Genomic DNA, 23613 nt, shown 5'->3' with positions numbered 1-23613 from the left:
AGGTCTAATATAGTCGGAGACCTCCTTTCGCCTTGGGGATAAGAAAATATCGGGAATAAAATCCCCTGCCCCGCATGTCGTGTGGCACCTCCTCTATAGCACCCAAGCTCAACAGAGTCTTGACCTCTTGCAAGAGGAATTGCTCGTGAGAGGGGGTCCCTGAAGAGGGACGGGGAAGGTGGGTGGGAGGGAAGGGGCGAAACAAACTGAAGGCGGTAACCATACTGGACCGTACGAAGTACCCAGCTGTCCGTTGTTATTTGGGACCACGCCGGGAGGAAGTGGGAAAGGCGGTTGCAAAATAACGGGGAAGGATCCGGTAAAGAGTCTGATGGGCCGTCCTCGGGTGTCCCATCAAAATGCCTGCTTAGGCCCTTGAGGGGCCTTGGAAGGCGCCTGGGCCTGGTTGCGCCTGTTGCCCGATGGTCTACGGCGGTTTAGGCTCCCTCTGCGACTATTATAAGGCCGTGGCCTGGCCTGAGTAAATGGTCAGTATGGCTGCTGCCGGAACGACCTCCGCTGGGTAGCCGGTGTGTGCATACCCAGGGTGTGAATGTCGATTTGACCATCTTTGAGGGTCTGAATCCTTGAGTCCGTTTTCTCCGAAAAGAGACCCTGAGTGTCAAAGGGGAGGTCTTGCAGGGTGTACTGCACCTCGGGCGGCAAGGTGGAGGACTGCAACCAGGAGATGCGCCTCATGGTCACTCCCGAGGCAAGAGTTCTGGCTCCTGAGTCTGCCGAGTCCAGAGCGGCCTGGATGGAGGACCAGGAGGCTTTCTTGCCCTCCTCAAGAAGGGCCGAGAACTCCTGTCAGGAGGCTGTTGGGATCAGCTCCGAGAACTTGGACAGGGACACCAAAATGTCATAGGTGTAGCGACAAAGGAGAGCCATCTGGTTGGCAATCCGGAGCTGGAGGCCACCTGCCGAATAGACCTTCCGGCCCAACAGGTCCATGCGCCTTGCATCTTTAGATTTTGGCTCTGGAGCGGGTTGCCCATGTCTTTCCCGGTCATTGACGGACTGCACCACGAGGGAGTCCGGAGTCGGGTGTATATATAGGTACTCGTAGCCACTGGGAGGAACCAAGTACCTGCGCTCCACTCCGCGAGCGGTGGGAGGGACGGACGCCGGTGACTGCCAGATGGTAGTGGCATTCTTTTGAATGGTGCGGATAAAGGGTAGGGCCACCCGCAGCGGGGCCTCAGCTCCAAGCACCCTGGTCACCGGGTTGTCATCCTCAGTGACCTCTGCCACGGGGAGGTCAATAGCCTGCGCCACCCTGCGAAGAAGGTCCTGGTGGGCCCGCAAGTCAATCGGAGGGGGGTCCGCTGTAGATGCCCCCGCCACCGCCTCGTCCAGAGAGGAAGATGAGGACAGACCGTGGACCACGGCCGCTGGAGGTGGTTCTTCCAGGGGGTGGGAAGCCGACTCGGCCACAGGATGCTCTACCGTAACAGGTGGCGGTGGGGCCTCACCTGGTGGAGATGGGGGAGGCCTGCTAATCGGGGCCTCCGGCACTTTGCGTTCAGAGCCTGCGGGTCGCGGGGGGAAGGGGAGCCCTTGAGCCTCGTGGTAGGCCCAGGGGGCCCAAAAGCCCCACTGCTGTGGTCCGTGGTCCTGGCCTTGGGGGTCGGCCCGGAGATCTGTACCGCTGCCCGCCTAAGAGGCGACCGAGGGCTGACGAGAAGGCCACGGGGGGGCAGAGGCGCTCAGGGACTGCGCCGTTGACGCCGCCAGTCTGTCCCTGGACGGTGCCGAGGATCGATGCCGGTCGTCACGGTGCCGGGAGCGAGAGCGGGACCATCGACCGTGCAGGTGCCGGGAGGTCGACCGCGATCTCGACCGATGGCAGTAGGAGCGGCTTCGTGAGTCGCGGTGCCGGGAACGGTACCGGGAGCCGGACCTCCTGCGGTACCGACGGTCGGGTGACCGGGACCGGGTTCATCTCCGGGAGTGCGACCGGTACCGTGATACGGAGCGGTACCGGGACTGCGACTGGCACCGAGAAGGGGAGCGGTACCGAGATGGTGATCGGTGCCGAGACCTGGATCGGTGGGACGGTGATCGGTGCCGAGACCTGGATCGGCGTGACGGCAACCGTCTTCGGGATCGGGATCGGGACCTGGAGCGCCTTCTATCCCGTCTGTCAGGGGAAGGGGGCCGCATCATAGCCGGCTTGCCCGCTGACTGGACAGCCCACACCAGTGGTGCCGGAGGCACGGTGCCTCTGTGAGCTCGATGAGCTCTCTCGCCGACAAGAAGGTCTCGGACATTGACGGGAGAGGCAGCTCGACCGCGGTTGGCACCGGAGAGCAGGGAGGTACCGGACTCAACGGCTCTCCGGACGCCGGAGTCGACGGAACCGTTCACGGCTTGTGCACTACCACAGTCGGTGCCGGAGGTGCCAGCGGTGGCTGGGTGAGCGGTCCCGGTGCAGGAGGCTTAGAGGCCATCTGCGCCGTCTTCCGTTTCCTCTTCGGAGAGAGGGAACGGCACCGGGACGCCGGTGCCGGCTGCGGAGGCCTAACAGTCTCGGTACCGGACCGGCTCGGGACCGCTGGTGCGCTGCGCGTCGAGGAGGACTTCGGCACCGCTTGGGTCGACGCGGCCGGGCTAAGTGCCGACTCCATAAGGAGCTGCTTTAAGCGCGAGTCTCTCTCCTTTCTTGTCCGTGGCTTAAACGCCGTGCAAATCGGGCACTTATCTGGCCGATGAGATTCCCCGAGGCAGCGCAGGCAGGAGTCGTGCGGGTCCCCAATCGGCATGTGCCACTGGCAAGCCGAACAGGGCTTAAACCCCGGTGTCTTGGGCATGAGCCCGCACCGCTTGTGGAAAAAGAGGGGCGAACCCCCCTAATTCCCCTTACTACACTAACTAACTAAACTATTTAACTAACTTTACTTAACCAACTATATACACTTATCCAATGGAGAAACACTAGGGTTGTGGAGGTGAACGGAGCACTCCACTGTTCCAACTGGCCGTCACGGGCAGTAAGAAGGAACTGAGGAGCGGACAGGCCGGCTGGGGTATACATCCAGCGCTATAGCGGCACCACTCCAGGGGGCGCCCAGCTGGCCCGCCGGAGTTGCTAGGGTAAAAATGTTCCGAAGAGCCATGCACGCGCAGCGCGCACACCTAACTGGAATGCATAGGAGCAATCACTCGAAGAAGAAATAATTTTACATTGCCAACTCATCTAATTTCTTTTTCCTTTCAATTGGATAAGAGTCCAGTTGACCTCAAACAATGTCAGTCTTACTGAGGTCTTCTTGTTTAGTTAATTACTATTTTAAAATACATAGTATTGTTTCCGCTTATATGAACAGAAGATTGTGGAAGACTGGTACCAGCAATTGGGTGTGGGTGGTCTGGCTGGATGATCACCTCTATGTTCAGGAACCAGAGACCAATAGGCAGGTCTGAATCAGGAGCCAGGTGTCAGAGCCAAAAGTTGAAGCCAGGATCAGACAGGAAACAGGAGCTGAGGGTCAGTGTTGAGTCAGAAGCCAAAGAGCTGTACTCTAGGGTCAGAGCCAGAGCGGTCAAAAACAGGGCAACAGGGTTCAGGGACTGGAATAAGGCCGAGGGCAGGAGCCAGGACGAGGGCAGGGTCCAAGTTAGAAACCTGAGATGAGACCATGAGTAAGGTAGCAAACACAGCAAGGTCTGAATTAGCCTTAAGCCAGGATCCACCTTGTGGCACAGACAACTTCCTGTGTCTTTATAACTTGAATAGTGCACCTGGCCCAGTCAGGAACTCCGGAGCTCCTCCAGTCAGGTCCCTATGGGTGTTACCTTTAGTGGAATGTAAGGCCTTAGGGCTCCCAATGCTCCAGTCTCTGGTAGAGACAGTGGGGGGTGAGGTGGCTTCATCAGTGGGGGGGGGGGGCAGGTTCAGGACTCGCGGATCCTCAAAACAAGTTTGATTGCAGAACTTGGTCTATTTATAAAGGCAGACTGAGGTGCATCTCTAGTTATATTTAATAAGATACAATAGTATTCAAATCAGCATCCAGCAGAATACATACAAAACACAGTCAGCAAATTTTATGTAACATTAAGTGCTATTTGACTAGGTCACTTGCCTGTGGTAAATTAAGACAGCAAACATACATCACTATGTCAGTTTCCACATCTGTCTGCATATCACATATTTCTGACTAATGAAACCTAGAATAATGAGAGTGGAAACTAATTTATATTTAAATTATTATTTGTATTAGCCTCATATAACATAACACATCAGGGTTCCCCCCCTCAAAATATACCAAATTAAATATATCATTCCTGTTTCTTTCCTTGAGCAGGCCAATTATTAGTTACATTTTTTACCTCTCTCGGAGCCTGATGGAATGAAATAGAATTATGGCTTTGCAAATGCATTACATGAAGCCAAAAGTAATAGTGAATGTAGTGAATTCAGGATTTCAAAATTACTCTCCTATTTGTCATACATTATACACATGGGTTGTCCTCCATTCATTTCTCATCAACCACATGCTTGAAAAGTTCATGTCTGATAAAAAGAATACTTGGAATTTTGTAGTTGGTTGGGGATATTGATTTCAATGTGGGATAATTGATGCTGAACCAGTAGTATAGCCTATGAATACTAGAGCATGCAAATCTGCCTCTTAAGTTTTTTGTATTTTTTAAAACAGGCTGTCCAGCAGAGCTTAAAAGTTTCTCAGAGTTCATTTTTCCACTTATCTTGATATTTATGTGGGTCCCATCACTTTGAGTGTGCCTCAGCCATTAATACCTTTATTTTCAGCATGACCTTGTGAGCTAAGGGATGTTATCATCCCTGCTTTACAGCTAAGGAACAGAGAGATTGGCATATGATTTGGTCAAGGTCCCACAGGAAATATGTGACAGAAATGGGGATTTAACCCAGAAGTCATGAGTCTGAGTTCACTGCCATGACCACAGAATCACCCTTGTTTTGTTTTTTTCTTATATTTCTTTTACACAATGCAAGTTTCATATTTTTATTGTATTCATTTTGGTCAAAACTCTAGTGTCATTCTTCCTTACATTTTGTGTGTGTGTGTATATATATAAATATATATATATATATTTATATATATTGTATATATAAATATATATATATATATATATAAATATATACACATATATATATTTATATATATACACACACACATATACACACCTACAGAGAGAGAGAGAGAGAGATAAATTGGTCCATGAATGATGATTGAGAGCCTGTCTACACGTGAAATGTTACAGTAGCACAGCTGCAGTTCTCCCATTGGCGAAGGTAATCCACCTCCCTGGGAAGCAGTAGCTAGGTCAGCAGAATAATTCTTCCATTGATGTAGTGCTGTCTACACCAGGGGTTAAATGGACTTAACTACATCGCTCAGGGGATATGGGTTTTTCACAGCCCTGAGTGATGTAACTGTGTCAACCTAACTTTTTAGTGTAGACCAGGCATAAGAAAATTTTACCGTAAACAGACCGTAAGCAGTTTTTATGCATACCTCAGGCATATTAAGAACTGCATTAACATCACTTTAATACTTGAGGCAGAGATGTCTGCATGTGACCTAGAGCTGTCAATACATTCATCATAGTCCCTCAAGGTATGTGCATGTTGTTTTTCTAAATTTTTATTGTTTGATACTCAGGGACTTTCCTCTCCACTCTTCAATCCAGTGTGGTTCTGTTAGCATACATTTGGTGTAGGCATTCTTTATCATAGTATTAGTTATGCAATCCATCACCTGATCCTTCACCTTTCTTGGGTTCATCTGCTTTTGACTTGTCCAAAACAGCTTGACCAATCTGTAGTGACTTTCCCTGGTCAAGGGGATTGCACTGAATTCAGTGATAAGATCTGAGGAGAATGGGTAGAATAAAGAAGAGGTGTTAGTTTCCTTAAAGAAAAGATTCTCACCTAAAAGCCCTCCCTCAAGGAATCTCCGGCCTTCAACCATGCTGCTAAGCAGGGGCGGCTCTAGAAATCGGGCTGCCCCAAAGCAGCGCGCGCCGCGCGCGCCTTCTTTCGTCCTCGGCCGGGTCTCTTCCTCTCGGCGCTCGGCTCGCCCTCTGCGAGGTAGCGGGCGGCAGGTCGACCGGACGGACGAACCGGACCTGCCGCAGCGGCGGCGCGCGGAGCCGCAACGGCGGGACTCGGAAGACCGGCGGCTGGGTCGCTCGCCGGCGTCCGCCGCAGGTCCGCCGTTCCGCCCGCCGCCGGCAGGCATGAGAGGCTGCACAGCGAGCGCCCGGCCAAATGCCCGCGCGCGCCCGCCTGCTGGTAAGAACTTAGACATTTTATTAGCTGTGTTCAGGAGGTCTTGGATAACCTTCTAGACATCCTTCACCCAACACCTCTTCTCTGAAAGTCAATGAGGCATTGCTAATGACTGCTAATGTCAATTAGCAAAAAGGATCCAGGGTAATTCCCATGTTTTTCCAAACTCTCTCCAAATACTCATTAAAAAAAACCCAAACACCTGAAAAATCAAAACAAAAAACCTGTTTATCTCCGCACACCTACATAAAGAGTATTGATTACTCCTTAAAACTTGCATATTACATGGTGATTATCACTATGTCTCTCAAAAATAAAAAATGATACTCAAGTTATCCAGAGTAGAGAGTCTTAGTTAATTGTAGTTGCTCTCATAGAGGGTTAATTGTTTCAAGGAATTTCCTGAGGGCAGCCTTCAGTTCTCAGGGGGAGGGGGCAGCATAGCTGTGTACTTTGTCAGTCAGGGTACCAATAGCCACATTTTTCATGATCAAGTTCTTACAATATTTCAGAAACCTGCCTTTCCCTTTCTCTCTTCTAGCTCAATTTACTGAGGGAAAGAATGAAATCCAAACTGATATTTAGTTAGGGTTGGTCCTGCTTTGAGCAGAGGGTTGGTCTAGATGACCTCCTGAGTCTCTTCCAACCCTAGTCTTCTATGAATCTATGAATGAGATAATTTGCTTACCCAGCAGAAATGTGTGGTTAGTTGTTTTTCTCAGTCAGGAGGAAGACTGGCACTTATATTCATCCTCCATATACATATGTGTTTTGCTCCATTTCACTGATCATTCTCTTCAGATAACCTGCAAGGAATGTAATAAAAATAGTAATAAAAATAATGAAAGAGAATGTACTGAGAGTGTAAAAGAAAATGGCATTATATGGTTGACATTGACACTAATGGCATTTAATAAAAAAGTGTGAGAACACACACATTTTATTTGATAGTGTGTGTATGGATACAGCTATACATAAACAATACACATATAGCTATGGAATACATACATTGATAGAAATATACATCAGTATAGATATTACATAAATGTATACAATATAAGTGAATATACTGTATACATATTAACTGCAAAAATCTGCGGTAATGTCACTGTCTCAGCCTCCAAACAGTAAAGTCTGGAGCGGTTTATTCACCTTTGGGAACAAAATGAGTGGAGATAGTCAGAAATATGTGGGAAGAACAGAAACAAAGCTTCCAGTCTAGTAACCAAACTTCAAGTCCCAGTGTGAAACACAGCTCTGTGTTCAAAATCTCCAGCCAAATTTCTTCTCTGTCCTTTGCTCTTCCCAGCACAACTGCTGACTCCTATGCCTCTTTATCCTGCCCCTATTAAAGTCCCTTTGTAATGATATCATTATAGCAAGCCACAGGCAGGAGGTGAGTTGCTTACCCTGTCCATTCAGGCACTGTCTCTCCTGCAATGAGCCATACCATTAATTCTTCTACACAGCCTCAGTTCAGATAATTAGTTCAATAAAGTTATTGAGCAGCAGTTATTAACTATTATTAATTATCTTCCTTACTACAATAGTGCCTGGAGGCCAATCAGCTTGTGTCACCATTTTGTGAGGTGCTATACAAATATAGAGTTAAATAGGCCCAAAGACTCTTTTTGACTTTTGCTACACTACTTTAGAATTGCACAATTAAAAGCACAAAGCATCAAGAGATGCAAAAGTTAAGGATCCAATGGCAATGTTAACCCACCATACGGCCTCTACGTTTTATGGTAAACATAGAAAGATATAAAGTGTGATACATAAAGCCTCATGTTTGACAAGGAATACAGAAAGGGAAAATGGCCAGATTAAAGCACCTGGAATCTTAACTTTTGCATTCCCTGGCTTTCACGGTTTGAATTATAAAATTACTATTTAATTAACTCGTTTTTCCCTATTTAATTTCCTAGGTAATCCTTAAAGAAAAAAGGGACAGCAATTAGTCCTGATTAAGTTTATAGTTTACAAGTTCTGTTGATTTCATTAGTGGAGCCTGTCATATCCTTAAACCTCATTGGGGCTGCAGTTTTGGGGATCTCTGTTTCTCCATGAAAGCAGCACTGTCTTGCTGGGGCTTTTAACAGGGCTGTGATTCGGAGGAACTTCGGATTCCACAGGAGTTGGACTGCTGTGCTTGGAAGCTGAGGAGTTGTATAGAAATAGGGATGCTTTGCTGGAAGACTTAAGAGCTCTGTAGGAGCTGGCTGGAGTCCTGGGCAGTTTAAAAAGCACACTTCTCTACAATCCCAGATTAGCAAAGCACTTAAGCACATGCTTAAATCCATCCCTGTTCAGTAAAGCATGTAGGTACTTGCTTACCGTTGATTTTAATGGGACATAGACGTGTCTAAGTGCATCGCTGAATAGGGATCTGGCCCCAGCTGCACATATGTCCCAGTCAGTCTGTCCTCCAATACGTAAATTAGTTATAACTTACAGAAATTTTCTACTGTGCCAGCTCAGGCTCATGGCCTTAAATGCTAATATCTTTATCTTAAAGCTTTTTTTAAAAAATGGCAAATCACCTATCCTTGCTGATAACTTTTCACGTGCCAATTTTGAAGCTTGATTATTCAGTAGTTTTTCAGTTATTTCTCTGCAGGGAAAAAGAAGGTGAGCAAACTTTAAAAAAAAAAGGGGGTCATTTCTCACCCTCATCACCCAAAGAGACAGAACCAGTTTTCATTAAACTTTCCACACAAAACATTTTTACTTTAGAATGGAGACAGAGAGTGAAATTCTGGCTCAGTGAAGCCAATGGAAAACTCCTGTTGATTTCAATAAGTCCAGGATTTCACACCTGACATAGATTTTTTGAGAGTTTTGAGTGAATGAAACGGCAGAAAAGAAGGGTTTTCATTTATACTTATACTATGATCTGGTCACCTATATAAAAATGACATTGTGTCTGATCCTCCCTCCTTGAAATCAATGTGAACATCTACAAAATTAAAAACAAATGAGTTGCAAAATGCAAGGACTCATCTATCCACACTTTCAGAAAAGAGCCTGCAAAAGGAGATGTGTTATACACTATGTCAAAAAGGTAACCAATCTTGTACCCTTAGACCAACTGGAGACATGATTTCCAGACTAGATTATCTCAATAGTTCCTTGGCCTTAAAATGTCTGAATTAAGTCTCCTCTACTGAAAATGCCCCTTCTGTAGCCTTTTGATATTTATATCTTAAAAGAGCTAAGCTAAATATATCACAAGGAATAATTAATGTGCTGAAGTTCACCTCTTTTTCTGTTTGTGAGAAGATCATAAAAGTTTTGAATTCATTCATAATCCTAAATTAGTCACAATTTTGTTTTTGCTCTTCAAATAGCTCATAAACTGTTTGTTGCAAGTATTAGAATTAGGACTGTCAAGCGATTTAAAATAATTAGTCATGATTAATCACATGATTAAAAAAAATAATGGCGATTAATCTCACTGTTAATAATAGAATACCATTTTAAATATTTTTGAATGTTTTCTACATTTTCAAATATATTGATTTCAGTTACAACACAGAATACAAAGTGTACAGTGCTCACCTTATATTTATTTTTTATTATAAATATTTGCACTGTAAAAAACAAAAGAAATAGTATTTTTCAATTCACCTAATACAAGTACTGTATCGCAATCTCTTTATCATGAAAGCTGAATTTACAAATGTAGACTTATGTACAAAAAATAACTGCACTCAAAAATAAAACATTGTCAAACTTTAGAGCCTACAAGTCCACTCAATCCTACTTCTTGTTCAGCCAATCGCTCGGACAAACAAGTTTGTTTACATTTTTGGAAGATAATGCTCCCTGCTTCTTGTTCACAATGTCATCTGAAAGTGAGAACAGGCATTCAGCTGACACTGTTGCAGCTGGCATTGCAAGGTATTTACATGCCAGATGCACTTAAGATTCATATGTCCCTCATGCTTCATCCACCATTCCAGAGGACGAGCGTCCATGCTGATGACAGGCTTTGCTTGACAACAGTCCAAAGCAGTGCAGGCCGACACATGTTCATTTTCATAATCCGAGTCTGGTGCTACCAGCAGAAGGCTGATTTTCTTTTTTAGTGGTTCAGGTTCTGTAATTTCTGCATCAGTGTTGCTCTTTTAAGACTTCTGAAAGCATGCTCCACACTTCATCCTTCTTAGATTTTTGGAAGGCACTTCAGATTCTTAAATCTTGGGTCGAGTGCTACAGCTATCTTTAGAAATCTCACATTGGTAACTTCTTTGTGTTTTGTCAAAACTGCAGTGAAAGTGTTCTTAAAATGAACAACATGTGCTGAGTTATCATCCGAAACTATTATGACATGAAATATATGGCAGAATGCAGGTAAAACAGAGCTGGAGACATACAATTCTCCCCGAAGGAGTTCAGTCACAAATTTAATTAGCACATTTTTTTTTAACAAGCATCATCATCATGGAAGCATGTCCTCTAGAATAGTGGCCAAAGCATGAAGGGGCATACAAATGTTTAGCATATCTGGCATGTAAATACCTTGGAATGCCGGCTACAAAAATCCCATGCAAACACCATGTTCTGACTTTCTGGTGACATTGTAAATAAGAAATGGGCGGCATTAGTTTGTCTTAGCGATTGTCTGAACAAGAAGTAGGACTGAGTGGATTTGTAGGCTCTAAAGTTTTGTTTTTGAGTGCAGTTATGTAACAAAAAAAATCTACATTTGTAACTTGCATTTTCACAATAGAGATTGCACTACAGTACTTGTATGAGGTAAACTGAAAAATACTATTTTTGTTTATCATTACAATGCAAATATTTGTGATAAAAATAATATAAAATGAGCAGTGTACACTCTGTATTCTGTGTTGTAATTGAAATGAATATATTTGAAAATGTAGAAAAACATCCAAAATATTTAATACATTTCAATTGGTATTCTATTGTTTAACAGTGCGATTAATACTTTGATTAATCGTGATTAATTTTTTAAATCGCAATTAATTTTTTTGTTAATTGCACGAGTTAACTACAATTAATTGACAGCCCTAATTAGAACTTTACCATTTTCACCGCACTGGTTAGTTATCCTGGTCACATTATTTCTGTTCCTGACTCAGGTAAGAAAGCAGCACAGAATGAATTATAAATAGTACAATAAAAATACCACTAATCAATGTTGCCGTATATTTTGCTTAACATTAGTTTTACAGGAATAAGATCGCTAGCAGAAATCAAGAGCAGATCATGAACACAGAAAAATTAAAATTGATTTATCTTTGAATCTGAACACATATTCAGGGGAAAAAATTCCAGTATTCTTTCCACTCTAATTTTGCAGCTGATTAGGGCAACAACAGTGGTCTCTCAAATAACCAAGCCCTCTGCTCTTTGGACCGAAATAAGCAGCCCCTTACAAGTATACCCTCAAGTGAATAGGAGTCCAGGGCAGTTCATGAAAAACTGGTGTAATAAGCTCTCTGAAGTTACCATAGCTAGGCAGGTAGCTCATCATATGTTGAATTAGATAAAGCTCGCAAGTGACCTTCACTGGTAGACCCAGGTAGGATGTTTAGGTTCTAATGAAAACAACTTAACCATCTTAAGTATAACATTTGCTCCCTAGTGGCTGCTACAATATAAACAGCCAGTCCAATGACTGTATCTTCCCCCTCCCCCCAAGTCCATTTTATCAAGGTTTTTCTAAATTGACAAACCAGTGGTGCATTACAGTGCTTCCTTTGAGACTTTGTATTACAAATCCTTTGGGTACTCAGCTACTGTGTGAGAGAGAACACATAATACGTTAGAGCTAATGTGTTGTCTACCTTCATGAATGAAAAGAATGATAATTCAAGTGTGGAAGTCATTAAAAGGGCTTCTACACTACTGAAATTGCGGTACACCTCTTATTAAATGTAAGTAGGGTACATTCTATTTTTGTCTTTAAAGTTTCTTTTCTAATTTTCTATTGATTTATCTTCATTTGGGAATGGATGACATATATAAATGATTTGGCAGGAAAAAAAAATTCCTGAATACTCTGGTGATGATTTTGTGGTGTGTCAGGATTCATTGTCACTTTTCTAGGAGTAGCTATGAGAGTTTGGCATGCCAGAAATGTGGTCATGATCAAAAATTAATGGAATTCATTAGGAGACTTTCCATTGATGTCAAAGGGCTTTGGATCAGTTCCATGCCTTTAGCCTTTAACTAGGCAAAACTCCCAATAGATTCAATGGGAGTTTAGCCTGAGGTAGGCCTGCAGGTTTGTGGCCACCAATGTGTTCTGATCTTCGGGGGACCAGCAAGTCAGTTATTAAATGGTATTGAAAAGTAGAGATTGACCCAAGTCACAAAGTTAGTGTTTGACAATTTATGGAATTCAGGGTTTTGATTTGGGCTCATCTCTAATTAAAAGCTGGAGATACAGACAGTTGGCAGCTGATGACTGAAGAACTGTAGTGTAATTGGATCAAATTCTCTAATCCAGCTGAACTTTGCTTGACACAGGACCACAGGGAAAATGTGGCCTAGAGTCAGTTTTACATTCCCCCATTCCCAGCGCCACTGAGGACTGGGTTATTCTCTGGCATAAGACAGAGAAGCTGCAAGGCTATTCTGCTTAGCACCCAGCCACCCACAGCCCTGTGAGACTGTTTCACCAGCCAGGGAATCATCTGGATGCAGATCACATATATTTTTTCCCCAGGACATTCTCACTATGGGAGCTCAATACCACTTTAGAAGTCTAGAATACAAGAGGGATCTTCTATCATCCAGAGCTTGTGGGCTAACAGATGCTTTGTTTCTGGGCCACTATTTAAATGCGATCAAATAATCAAATTCTGTACTTTGAAAATATTACATACTTTAGGTCTGCTTTCTGAAATACCACTTACATTACATATACATTGTCCTCTATAAAAACACCACCCTGGTGCTTGCTTTTGCCATGCATTTTATGTTGTTTTCCATTCTACATATGGGAAATACGGTAGTGATGCAGTAAGCAGCCCATTTTAGTCCCTCACTGGTTTGTGTTTTAAAGACCAGCTCTCCCCTTGTGTTTTTATCCTGGCAGCTACAATCTGCTGTGATGCTTGAGCTGACAGTCCCTCAAGGGAGCTTAGGGCAAGACAATCTCAGTGGAAGCCTCAACTCTGGAACTAAGTTCTTCCTTTCTTCTGACACAGGCCATATTTGTCACCCTTCAGGTCATATTGGGTCTGGTATCTATTTTGTTCAGGACTAAAATTGAGGGAAATAAAAGAGGTGAGTGTGTGCTTCCAAGCTTCTCCCACAAAATAACCTCCACCTGAGTCAACAAAATGAATGAGATGCTGCTCCAAGTAGATCACATGAACCTCCTGAGCATGGCTCACCATTGATGGGGCTTGAATATGCCCAGTAGGCTTCTTGGGCTGGGCTCCTTCCTGACTGGTGAAAAAGTATGAGATTGTATCTCCCCACTGCTTCCCCAAATGAGCCATTACTCAGTATGTTGTACAGGTTTGTGATCCTCCTCTCTCTCTGATATGAGAAATGAAATATTTAACAATGTTGATATTTAGGTTGTCATCAATGAGCATCTGAGTTCATCTATGATGAATAGGGCAGTTCACACCTCCCAGCCAGCACTATTGTTCCAGGCTCTCTGACATCTCTGTATCGATTACACTCGCTTCACGTTTGGGAGGTGGGATTTCTTCATAACCATAGCAGCTAGAAGCTCATTCTTTGCTCCAGAATAAAAACCGAGGTTCTGGCAGACAAGATTGTAGCTCGAGGAAGGTGCTGGTGTGACATTCCATTGTGTACGGGTGGAACCAGAGCCCTGGTTTTGCCTCAAAGAGGGAGTGGTTTAAGGGGTTCAGTTGTGGATTGTCACTGAGTTGACTGGTTTTTTTTTGGTATGTGTTTTTAAGATTGAGCTGTTATGGGTACCTAGAGCTTTTGCCTAATCAAATTAAGTGAATGAATAAACAATGGTTCCCACCACATAGTGTGGGGAGAGAGACAGATTTTTGTTTGGACTGATTCCATTGTTTTTACCTCAATAGGATAAAGAAGTAAATCTGGAGCAGGTCCACAGACGTATGAACAGTTTAATTGATGAAGACATAGCCCACAAGCAAATCTCTCCAGCGTCCATTGAAATCTCAGCCTTGGAGATTGGTGGCATGCAGCCAAGTCAGACCCTGGAGCCAGTACGCGAATACCAGAACACACAACTTTCTGTCACCACCTTTTTACCAGAACAGACAAGTCATGGTGCCAGCAGGACACTCACAACTGCCTCTGGTAGTAACCTGCCATTGCCCCTTAGCAGCTCAGCCACCATGCCCTCTATACAGTGTAAACACAGATCACCAAATGGAGGACTGTTTCGTCAGAGCCCCGTGAAAACACCTATCCCGATGTCATTTCAGTCTGTGCCAGGGGGAGTCATTCCAGAAGCCATGGAGCCTTCCCATGGAACATCCATATAATGAAAATAAACAAAAAAACAACCAGCAGAGCTTTTTAATACAATCTGAAACAAAAACAAAAACTTTTACATTTTTCATGTACATATCTGTAAATAATGAAAGAATGAAGTGGGGTAAAAGTGTATTTTGAATATTCCCAATTTTCGAAGTCAGTAAAAAACAAAACAAAAACAAAAAACAAAAACAAAAAAATGTATGAATGACTTTGTAAATTTTGTTCTATATGAATAAAAAGGCAAACTACTTGTGATCGTTCTCAAGTGCCAAAGAAGACCTGTTACTGGGACTGAGGGCAGTTAAACAAAAAATAATGGATTTCAACCCTTACTCCTTATTTGTTCTATTTTTGTTTTACTATTTTTGTTTCTAAAGCAGCAAAGTTATCCATTTGTCGCTGTAAAAGTTTACTCTCCTCAGCACTCTCTTCTTCTCGGTACCCTATTTCATAGTCATGGTGGCAGTTCGCTTGAAGATCTAACAGCAGATATTAGCAAAGCAGTAATATATGTTTTAAACCTGAATTATAAGTATAAAGAAGCAAACAATAAACAGAACAACTGAACTCTTTCCTTCTAACAGGGATTAAATTTCCACACAGTTTCTAAGTTGAAGCACAGGTTTACTGAATTGTGTTTTATGTGCGTACTGTGCTGTGTGGCTTTTTTAATTTAACCTTATATGTTTGTTATATATGTGTATATATATAATATATACATCTGATCTATGTGTATATTGTGTATATATATATAAAAATATTTGATAAATAAGGTTATGAATAAGGCTATTAAGCAAAACCTGCGATCAGCTCTTTCTTGTTTCTTGTGTGCACAAATTAAAGTGGAATGGAACCAATGACTTAAAGGAATAAAACAAGGCAAAGCTTTATTTGATAGTGAGGCAATGATCATGTTACAGTGATTATAGCCCTATGGTATGATTTCTTTCTTTTATGTTTCAAGGACTACTGTATAATGGAGACAGCATTCTCTGTTAAAGTCATATCTCTGAATGAGGCTAAATTCACAACTATAAGCACAGCTTCTGTTTTTTTCCATTGATTTTTTTAAAAGAAGCATTTAATGGTTATGTCCATAATCGGTATCAAATGCCTCATTTTTGTTTTTTTTTGCTGTGAAACTCAATCAACGGAAAAAGATGGAGAAACGCATATAGCTAGCTTAAGGTCTTGTCTGAGAACATTACCAGTTCAGTTTAACATGAAAATTTCAAAACCATTGTTTCCTTCCCAAATACTGACTCAAATGCTCAGGTAACTAGGTTTTTTCCTTCCTTTCTGATATTCCTGGGCAAACACTGGCTTTCAGAATTTGAATAATTTCATAACCTCTCAAATGTGTCACAATAGCAAGGTTGCTATTTCCATTTATAGCTGGATTTGTTTACTTTATTAGAACATGATCATTTGGAAAATGCAGTATCAGTGAGTGCAGCAAAAATCACTGCCTACATTAAGGACAAAAAAATGACTGAACAAAAGTAAAAACACATACATATCTCCAAAAGGAAGCAGACAACGTGGGTTATGCTTCTGGAGAAATAAAAGGTTCAATTTATTGTCTGGTATACTGGCTTGCATAGTTATTCAACTAGTTATGGGGTGATAACTTTCCAAGAATTGTTTTCTTTAGGAAAGCCCTGCGTTAAATGATCAAGCAGAGGAGAAACACTAAAACTGAATCAAACAGTGATAGAAAAACTACCCAAGGGAAAAAGTGTATTTAGAACACTACTTTTTACCTAAGGAACATTGACAATTTGCTGATAGAAGTATTCCAGTGGTGATTAATTCCAGCATCTCCAGTCAAGCTGGCTCCTGATGTAGACAATAACATTCTGCAATCTGGCCAAGTTGTACTTCCTGGTTCAAACTAATTAAAAATAAACAATAATAATGTTTGTCACTGGATTTTCATCAGTGATAAATTTGGTCCATTTAGACTGCACGCCAGAGCACCCCAAAAATTATTTTCCTCAATATTTGTAACAAGTTATGAACATTTGCAGCCAAATTTAATATTTTTTACTGAAATTATCGGTCATCTGCCATGTGTACAATGTATTTAAGATTGGTCATGCTGGAATGCTGTGCATATGTATATATGATTTAACAAGAGAAAAGCATTGAAGCATCTCTTTTGAAAGTGTCCCTCACTGTCACCTCCCTGTCCTCTCTTCCCTAATTTACATTAAAGCCCAGCTCTTCAGCTGCTTCTGAGGACCAACGAGTGTGATCCAGAAGAAGCCACCTTAGGTCTCTCCTGATCCTGGGCTGTGTGTGTACAGAGATGGTCTCTCTGCCCTGAAGACTCCTCTCATTTGCAATGCCTGCCAATAACCCCAACCAATATTTGGGTATCAGCTGCCTGTAGGGGCACCCCAGCCATGACCACTCTCCCCCTGGCCAGGCCTCCAAGGATTAGGGGTGACGTAGGAGCCTTCTATGCTTCATGGCACAAGAGGATCCCCCACTATGATTTCCCTTAGCTGGCTATAAGAGACTTAGGGTCATGTTGAACTGGTGCTGCAGTATCATAGTGCAACCATAATGCATCTGTGTATCTGGGCCAAAACTTGGACCTGAGTGAGTGCTATTAGCAAACAGTAACAGAAGAATCTGTCTAATCTGCATCCCTTACACACACAAAAAAGGCAATACTCACTTCTTTGCAGTAAAGATCATAGTGAAACCTCATTTTACTGAGACTTCATTACTTTCTGAAAACAAATTATGTAACTTTTATTAGTATGTTTTAAAATATCATCATAAACAGTTTAAATTAATCGACATTTATGAAATGAATGAACAAAGTACATTTTGGGCTCCATTAGCATTAATATTTTTTATTACGTGTTTGCTTTCTTTGGGCTTGATCCTGCAAGGTGCTACAAATCACTTAAGTATGCGCTTAACTTTGTGCATGTGAGTAGTCCCATTAACGTCAATGGGATTACTCAAAGCTTAAAGTTAAATACTTGCTTTAGTGCTTGGTAGGATGGCGTATAGAGTACAGGATCAAGCCCATGATGATCCTTATTTAGCAAGTACTTAAATGTGTGCTTAATTTTATGCATGTGCTTTGGTGTCCTTGAAGCTGATGCTTTAGTGACATGCTTAAGTGCTTTGCTGATTAAAGATGGGTTTAAGCACATGCTGAACATGAAGCACATGCCAAACATTGCTATTGACTTCAATGAGACTAGTCTCTGCTTAATGTTAAGCATGTGCTTTGTTGCATCAAGGGCTGGACTGTGAAATTAGCAATTCACAAATCTCCCACTCTTTAGAAAAGATTAATTTATTAAAAACTTAGATAGTTATATCCTGAACTTATCAATCATGACAGAAGCCTTTTAGATCTCTCATGTGTTGATGCTTCAGTTATTTAAATAAATCAACAGGTTATCTCGGGAGAATAAAAAATATTTATTTCCCAATACATTTCAATTTTCAAAGTAAATTCAGAATGTATTACTTCCATGTTTCTATCTTCTGTTTTAGATTTCTATTTTAATATTGCCTGTTCAAAGCATTTTTATACATGTTGACTTTGTATGCATACACCATAAACTCATGCATTTATATGCACACAAGGACAGAGTTATTCATAGATGAATTAAAGTATAAGTGAAGATTGCAGGATAGCTCCTCAACTGGTGTATACCAGCAGTGGATCTAGCCCTTCATTTTAAATATTTTGCAGACATGAAGAGGGAACAAGTTTCATAAGTTTCTGTAAACTATGAGGGCCATATTGTGCTCTTGAGTTTTAAACAGAGCTCCCCAAGGAGTGTACCAGAGTGTAATGGTTCTGCTTAAAAATGGGGATAATCTAGGGGCTCAGGTGTTCCAGGTTCTCCAAGACGTTTACATTGCAAAGCTGGTTGTAAGTGAAATTGAGTGCCTATACCTTCTTTGATTGTGCTCTTTTATTGATGAATTTCTGGTAATGTGACATCTGTGGCACAGCACTTGTAGTGTTTCTCGTTCTGTTAATCCATTAGTTTAGAAACAATACTTTATTTTCATACAAAACTGTGACTCAGTTTCTTAGTTTTGCTTGCAGTCCATTAGCTCTGGAGAATGCATTGCTGTTATTTCTGAATAATGTGTCATGTTTTCCTGTCACAATGAAACAATATTAATTGTGCTTTTTGATTTCAGTTAAAACTTGATAGGACCTTTTTTAATGCTGAGTTATAATTACTTGTGTGCAATATTTGTCTTGCAAAGTGAAATTCCCAACATTCTGCCTTGCTTTTATAACCTGGCATTACTGCACTGTTTGTGAAGCCTAAGCAGAGCAAGAATAACCCACCTTCACTTAGTCTGCTGGTAGAATAAAATACTCAGGACATGATCCTCAACTGGTATAAATCAGCATAGCTCCATTGATTACATTGGACCTAGGCTGATTTAAACTAGTAGAAGATCAAAGCAGGTTAGCTCAAAGTACACTATGGAACTTTTAGTGAGCAGCAGCAGAGGCTTAGGGTGAAGTAGGAATTGTCCCAACCCCAGCTTGCCACAAGCTCAGTGGTCATATAGACAAGCCCTTAATGTTGAGCTTGAAAACACTGCTTCTTATAAATCCATATTCACTGCTGGCTCTGAAAAGAAAATGTGATAAGTAAGTGCTAATCATGAAATTCAGAAAGCAACCTGGTTGGCCAGTTAACAGGGATTTTAGTTATAGCTGCTGGATGAAGTAGTTTAAGCACAAATTTCTTCTCAAAGCCTGTTCAATATTAGGGCCACCTCCACTCTGACAGAGGTTAGAAGTTGGTGACATAATGACAAATAGAACTTTTCTTTTAAAGGAGACTTCATTCCTGGGGCAGTATAGTAAGTACAATGTTCAGACCATATTTTATTCCTTTCACTGACCTGAATTTATGTTGTGAATGGCTAAAGGGAGAGCTAGGTCTATATATAACACATTTGAGGACTCTATTGGAAATTTCCCAGAGAATCCATATCCTTTTGCACCAGTGGGAAAAGGCAAGGGGAAGTATAAAAGAAAAAGCTATGAAGAAAAGCAAAATATTAGGTAATAATGGATGGGGGGAGGGGTACAATGCATCTATTTGATATGTCCAGCAGAACTATTATTATAATACTGTATCAGAAGCATAGATTCCATTATACAAGCGGTGGCCTCATTTATTTTTTTTCTTTTTAGAAAATCAAAATAAAAGCAGCATTTGTTGTACTGGATAAATGTTGTTATATTATTTAAGAGTTGGGACTATTTACTTGATAATGCTCAAAACCATTTGCCAGATCCTCAGCTGGTATAAATCAGTTTCAGTGATTCGCCTGCTGAGGATATGGCCCTAAACTTTCATGTAAAATCTCTACCAAGTCAAACTTTACCAATAAATGCATCCCTGACGTAACTGTGCTAGGGATGAGTTATTGTGATGGTATGTTGAAGCCCCAGTCATGGCCCAGACCCCATTCCGCTAGGCACTGTACAAACGTAGAACAAAAAGACAGTCCTTGCCCCAAAGTGCTCACAATCTAAGTAATGAATGAAGTAACCTAAAAGAATTTGGCCCATTATTAATATTTTTATTTCCTCCTTACTGAATGCCTGCTTTGTAAACAGCTCAGTTTATTATCTGCATAGCAATGGACTACCAAGCTGGCGATTTTTCTCTTATGATTAGTTGATGCACATGAAATGCCTTGTTTTGATATATGAATGAATTAATGCTGCAAGTAACTGAGTTTGATGCTGGAATGGGGCATCCCAACAAGACAGTTGCTTTGCCTCTCTCCTTGTAAATCTCCATGGAAGACTTCTCTCACCTCAGCAGCTATTCAATTTTCCATCACAGCTGTAAAACTTCCACAGTTGGGCAGGAGCAAAGTTCTGTCTCTGTTTAGGACTCCACATAATGAAGGGAAGAAATGATCTATCTGCAGCACCTGATGTGACTGACAGCAGGGAGATGGGAGCGTAAGTGTGGGGAGAAAGGGAGAACATGTCTGTTCATCCTGACACAGCTTCGACTGGGTAGCAGAGTGGTAATATAGTGTGAGTGACCAGGTTGTAGCAATAAACAGAATTGTTTCAGGGTAGGACATTTCAAATCGCAACACAAATACAGTCCCTGCTTTTTTTTAAGACAAAACATAGTCTGCCTTGGTTTGCTTGAATGATTCCCCCCTCTCCCCGTCGCCAGGCCATGTTTAGTCAAAAAATATGAATTAAGGAATTACAGTTTCAGAGTAGTTTTAGTTATTTACCAGGATATTTTTACAAAGTATCTTGTTTATGATGAGCTAGACTGTGTCCTTCATGAGGTCAGCTGCTTTAGAGGGTGTATGCAGCAACCATGTGTAGCTGGGGTAATGGATCAGCCAGAAATCCTTCCTGTGGGCTACCAGGCAGTATTTGCAGGCATGGCAGCTACTTCACCCTGGAAAAGCACAGCACACACGCCCTCCCAGTGTTTTGATGATGGTGGGGTGGATTAATTGGCCCAGCCTAAACATCCCATGCCCACTTTGCGGCCCCAAGTGCCCAGGTTGAAGTTAGGAGGAAACAACGTCTTCAATGAGATGATCACTGGCATCTGCATGAGGTACAAGTAGGGGATGAAGCTCTTTATGGCCTCTCTTCTCCTTCCATACCTGCTTAAGGGTTGGGCAGAATCTGTCTTTAAAAAAGCCAGGGCACATGCCAGAAAACCACCCCTTAAGAAACAGTTCTGTTTATCCATTCTATCTTTTTAGTCTTCCCTTTCAAAAAAAATCACTAAAGCTTAGGTTATTTACACAAAAGAGGTGCTCAGGCCTCAGATGTTCAGTTTTGCTGCTGCTTGTCCCTCTGATGAAGCCCTAACCTCAACGCTTGGTGATATTTCCACTGCAACTAATTATGAGGACACCAATTTCAGATGAGGCATGCATCAGAAAGAGCAGATAAGCATGCACATCTGTGGCATTGATTCAGTGATACTAATAAACTCCTGAAGCGCAAAGATCGCATTTTCATGCGTGCAGTATCTGACCGATAATACAGAATAGGGAAAGATATATCTCATACCCATGGGCTTCCCTGAAGAGAATATTTTTCAGGGTTTTTTTCATGTGGCATCAGTACTGAAATACAGCATAATATATATGGTGAACTATTAAAAATGTAAGCTTATAGAGACTGTCTCCATCCTGACACACTGGACCTGATAATCGACCTTCCTGCACCTTGTGTAGACCCATTATCCTTCAGATCAGGAAAACACAACTATGCTTAAATGAGTTGCAGGCTAGAGATGTGGTTGACCACATGCTTAAGTGTTTTCCTGAACTGGGATTCTTATGGCGATGTCAACATATGAGGATTCAGAAAGCACTCTATGTCGACATGTTTATGTGAGTTCAGCCCAATGTCAGAACAGTAAACATGTTTACATATCAGACAGACAAGCTTGTCTATGACCATTGCAAAATGTTGTATCCTTGCTTTGTGGTGTTCATGTTTGTCACAAAAGGTGTGAATGGGCCTTATATCAAAGCGGTTAATGGTGACATAACAAATCTGATGCCACTTTGCTCTTTCATAAGTTGCTGCTTCCCAGTTGCTGGAGGTCAACCTGATGTGCTTTCAAATTTGACGTCAGTGTGTCTTAATATTGTTTGCATTGGCCACCATGAGAACAGGTGCATTGCTTTAATAGACCATAAACTATGGTCCTGGGTAGTCTTGAGTTGGCCAAAGCCCAGACCAAAGCAGCTGAGCTTTCATGAACATGCTTTGAATCTGACAACCATCAAGGATTTCTGTATTGAATATTCACTATTATATAGGTATATGTAAACTGCTAACACACAAGAATGCTATAGCTTTACACAGGCATAAATGACTACACAACATGCTCTCAGTGGAGAATCAGGCCCAATGTTTAGAATAGTTTTTTCTTTAAATCTGAGGTAAATAATTCTGGAAAAATTCAGGTACCAAAATACAGGGAAATCTCTGAGATCAGAATTTAGCCCACTGAAGAAGCACATTAGGTGGCTATAAACCTGGAAGTGAAAAAAGATACAAAACACTGCCCCCCCCCTTTAAAATTTAGAATTTGCAGAATGTAGAAAAATTGCTGAGAACCCCTACAATCATGGGATCCTGGTGGGATTGCAAACCCATGATGTTGCCCTGTCACACAGTGACAGGTGGCGTCTACACGAGTGTGCTTCAATGAAACAGTTGCAGATGGCCTTGCACAACTATTCCCATTGACATTCTACTCCTGCCAAGTTGGGCAGAGAAAATGGAAGGTGATGTCACTTCATTATTCTCTGTGAAAATATTGGCAGAGGCCCATACTGCTAAGAAGTGATTTTTCAGTCACATATAATTTTTTATTCTAATTTCCACCACCTCAAAAGTAGAAGATGGGTTAACAGTAAGGCAAGCATATCTTGGCACAATGGGCACTAGTTATGGTTTGCTACTTTCCTTATGGTCATCTGACAATGCCTCATTGGCATCATAGCGAGAGGTGAGTTTTAAGGAGGGATTTGAAAATAGATGCAAAGGTGGCTAGACAGGGTGACCTGATAGATGAGTTTCAAAAGCTTACTAGTAAAAGGCTAGGAATATTTGTGGATCAAAAGTGACAATCAATGTCAAAATGAGTTAATAGAACAGCTAGGTAGAGTGAGATTCAGTCAGGAAGATCCCTAATGGTGACGATAAGAAGATTGTATTTGATATGGTAAAGAAGAGGAAGCCAACGGAGGCACACAAAGAAAGAACGATGCAGTCAGAATAACAGAAGATAGTTTAAGCAGCTGCATTTTGAATGTATTCAAGGGGG

The 23613-nt window shown here is 42.0% G+C and overlaps 1 protein-coding gene and 1 long non-coding RNA gene across 12 annotated transcripts in view; one reads left to right on the top strand and one right to left on the bottom strand.

Moving 5' to 3' along the window:
• The window catches only part of GRID1 (glutamate ionotropic receptor delta type subunit 1), an 845372-nt gene extending 830021 nt beyond the window's left edge, over positions 1 to 15351 (top strand). For 8 of the 11 annotated variants that reach the window (XM_039480953.1, XM_039480956.1, XM_039480955.1 and 5 more), the window contains one exon: positions 14335 to 15348. In XM_039480953.1, coding sequence (XP_039336887.1) covers positions 14335 to 14763 — 429 coding nt within the window. In that variant the 3' untranslated portion in view covers positions 14764 to 15348. Of the gene's footprint in view, positions 1 to 14334 lie in introns of all 11 variants that reach the window. The other 3 variants (XM_039480948.1, XM_039480949.1, XM_039480958.1) reach the window with 3 other exon arrangements.
• The window catches only part of LOC120368663, a 43515-nt gene continuing 23990 nt past the window's right edge, over positions 4089 to 23613 (bottom strand). The window contains exons 2-4 of the long non-coding RNA XR_005582719.1: positions 6972 to 7089; positions 5763 to 5863; positions 4089 to 4173 (exon numbers count right to left, since the gene is read on the bottom strand). This is a non-coding gene — a long non-coding RNA (uncharacterized LOC120368663). The remainder of the gene's footprint in view (positions 4174 to 5762; positions 5864 to 6971; positions 7090 to 23613) is intronic.

Source organism: Mauremys reevesii, linkage group 7 (assembly GCF_016161935.1).
Source record: "Mauremys reevesii isolate NIE-2019 linkage group 7, ASM1616193v1, whole genome shotgun sequence".
NCBI lineage: Eukaryota > Metazoa > Chordata > Testudines > Geoemydidae > Mauremys > Mauremys reevesii.
Note: the sequence above shows the minus strand (reverse complement) of the source record. Positions and strands in the feature narration are given on the sequence as shown.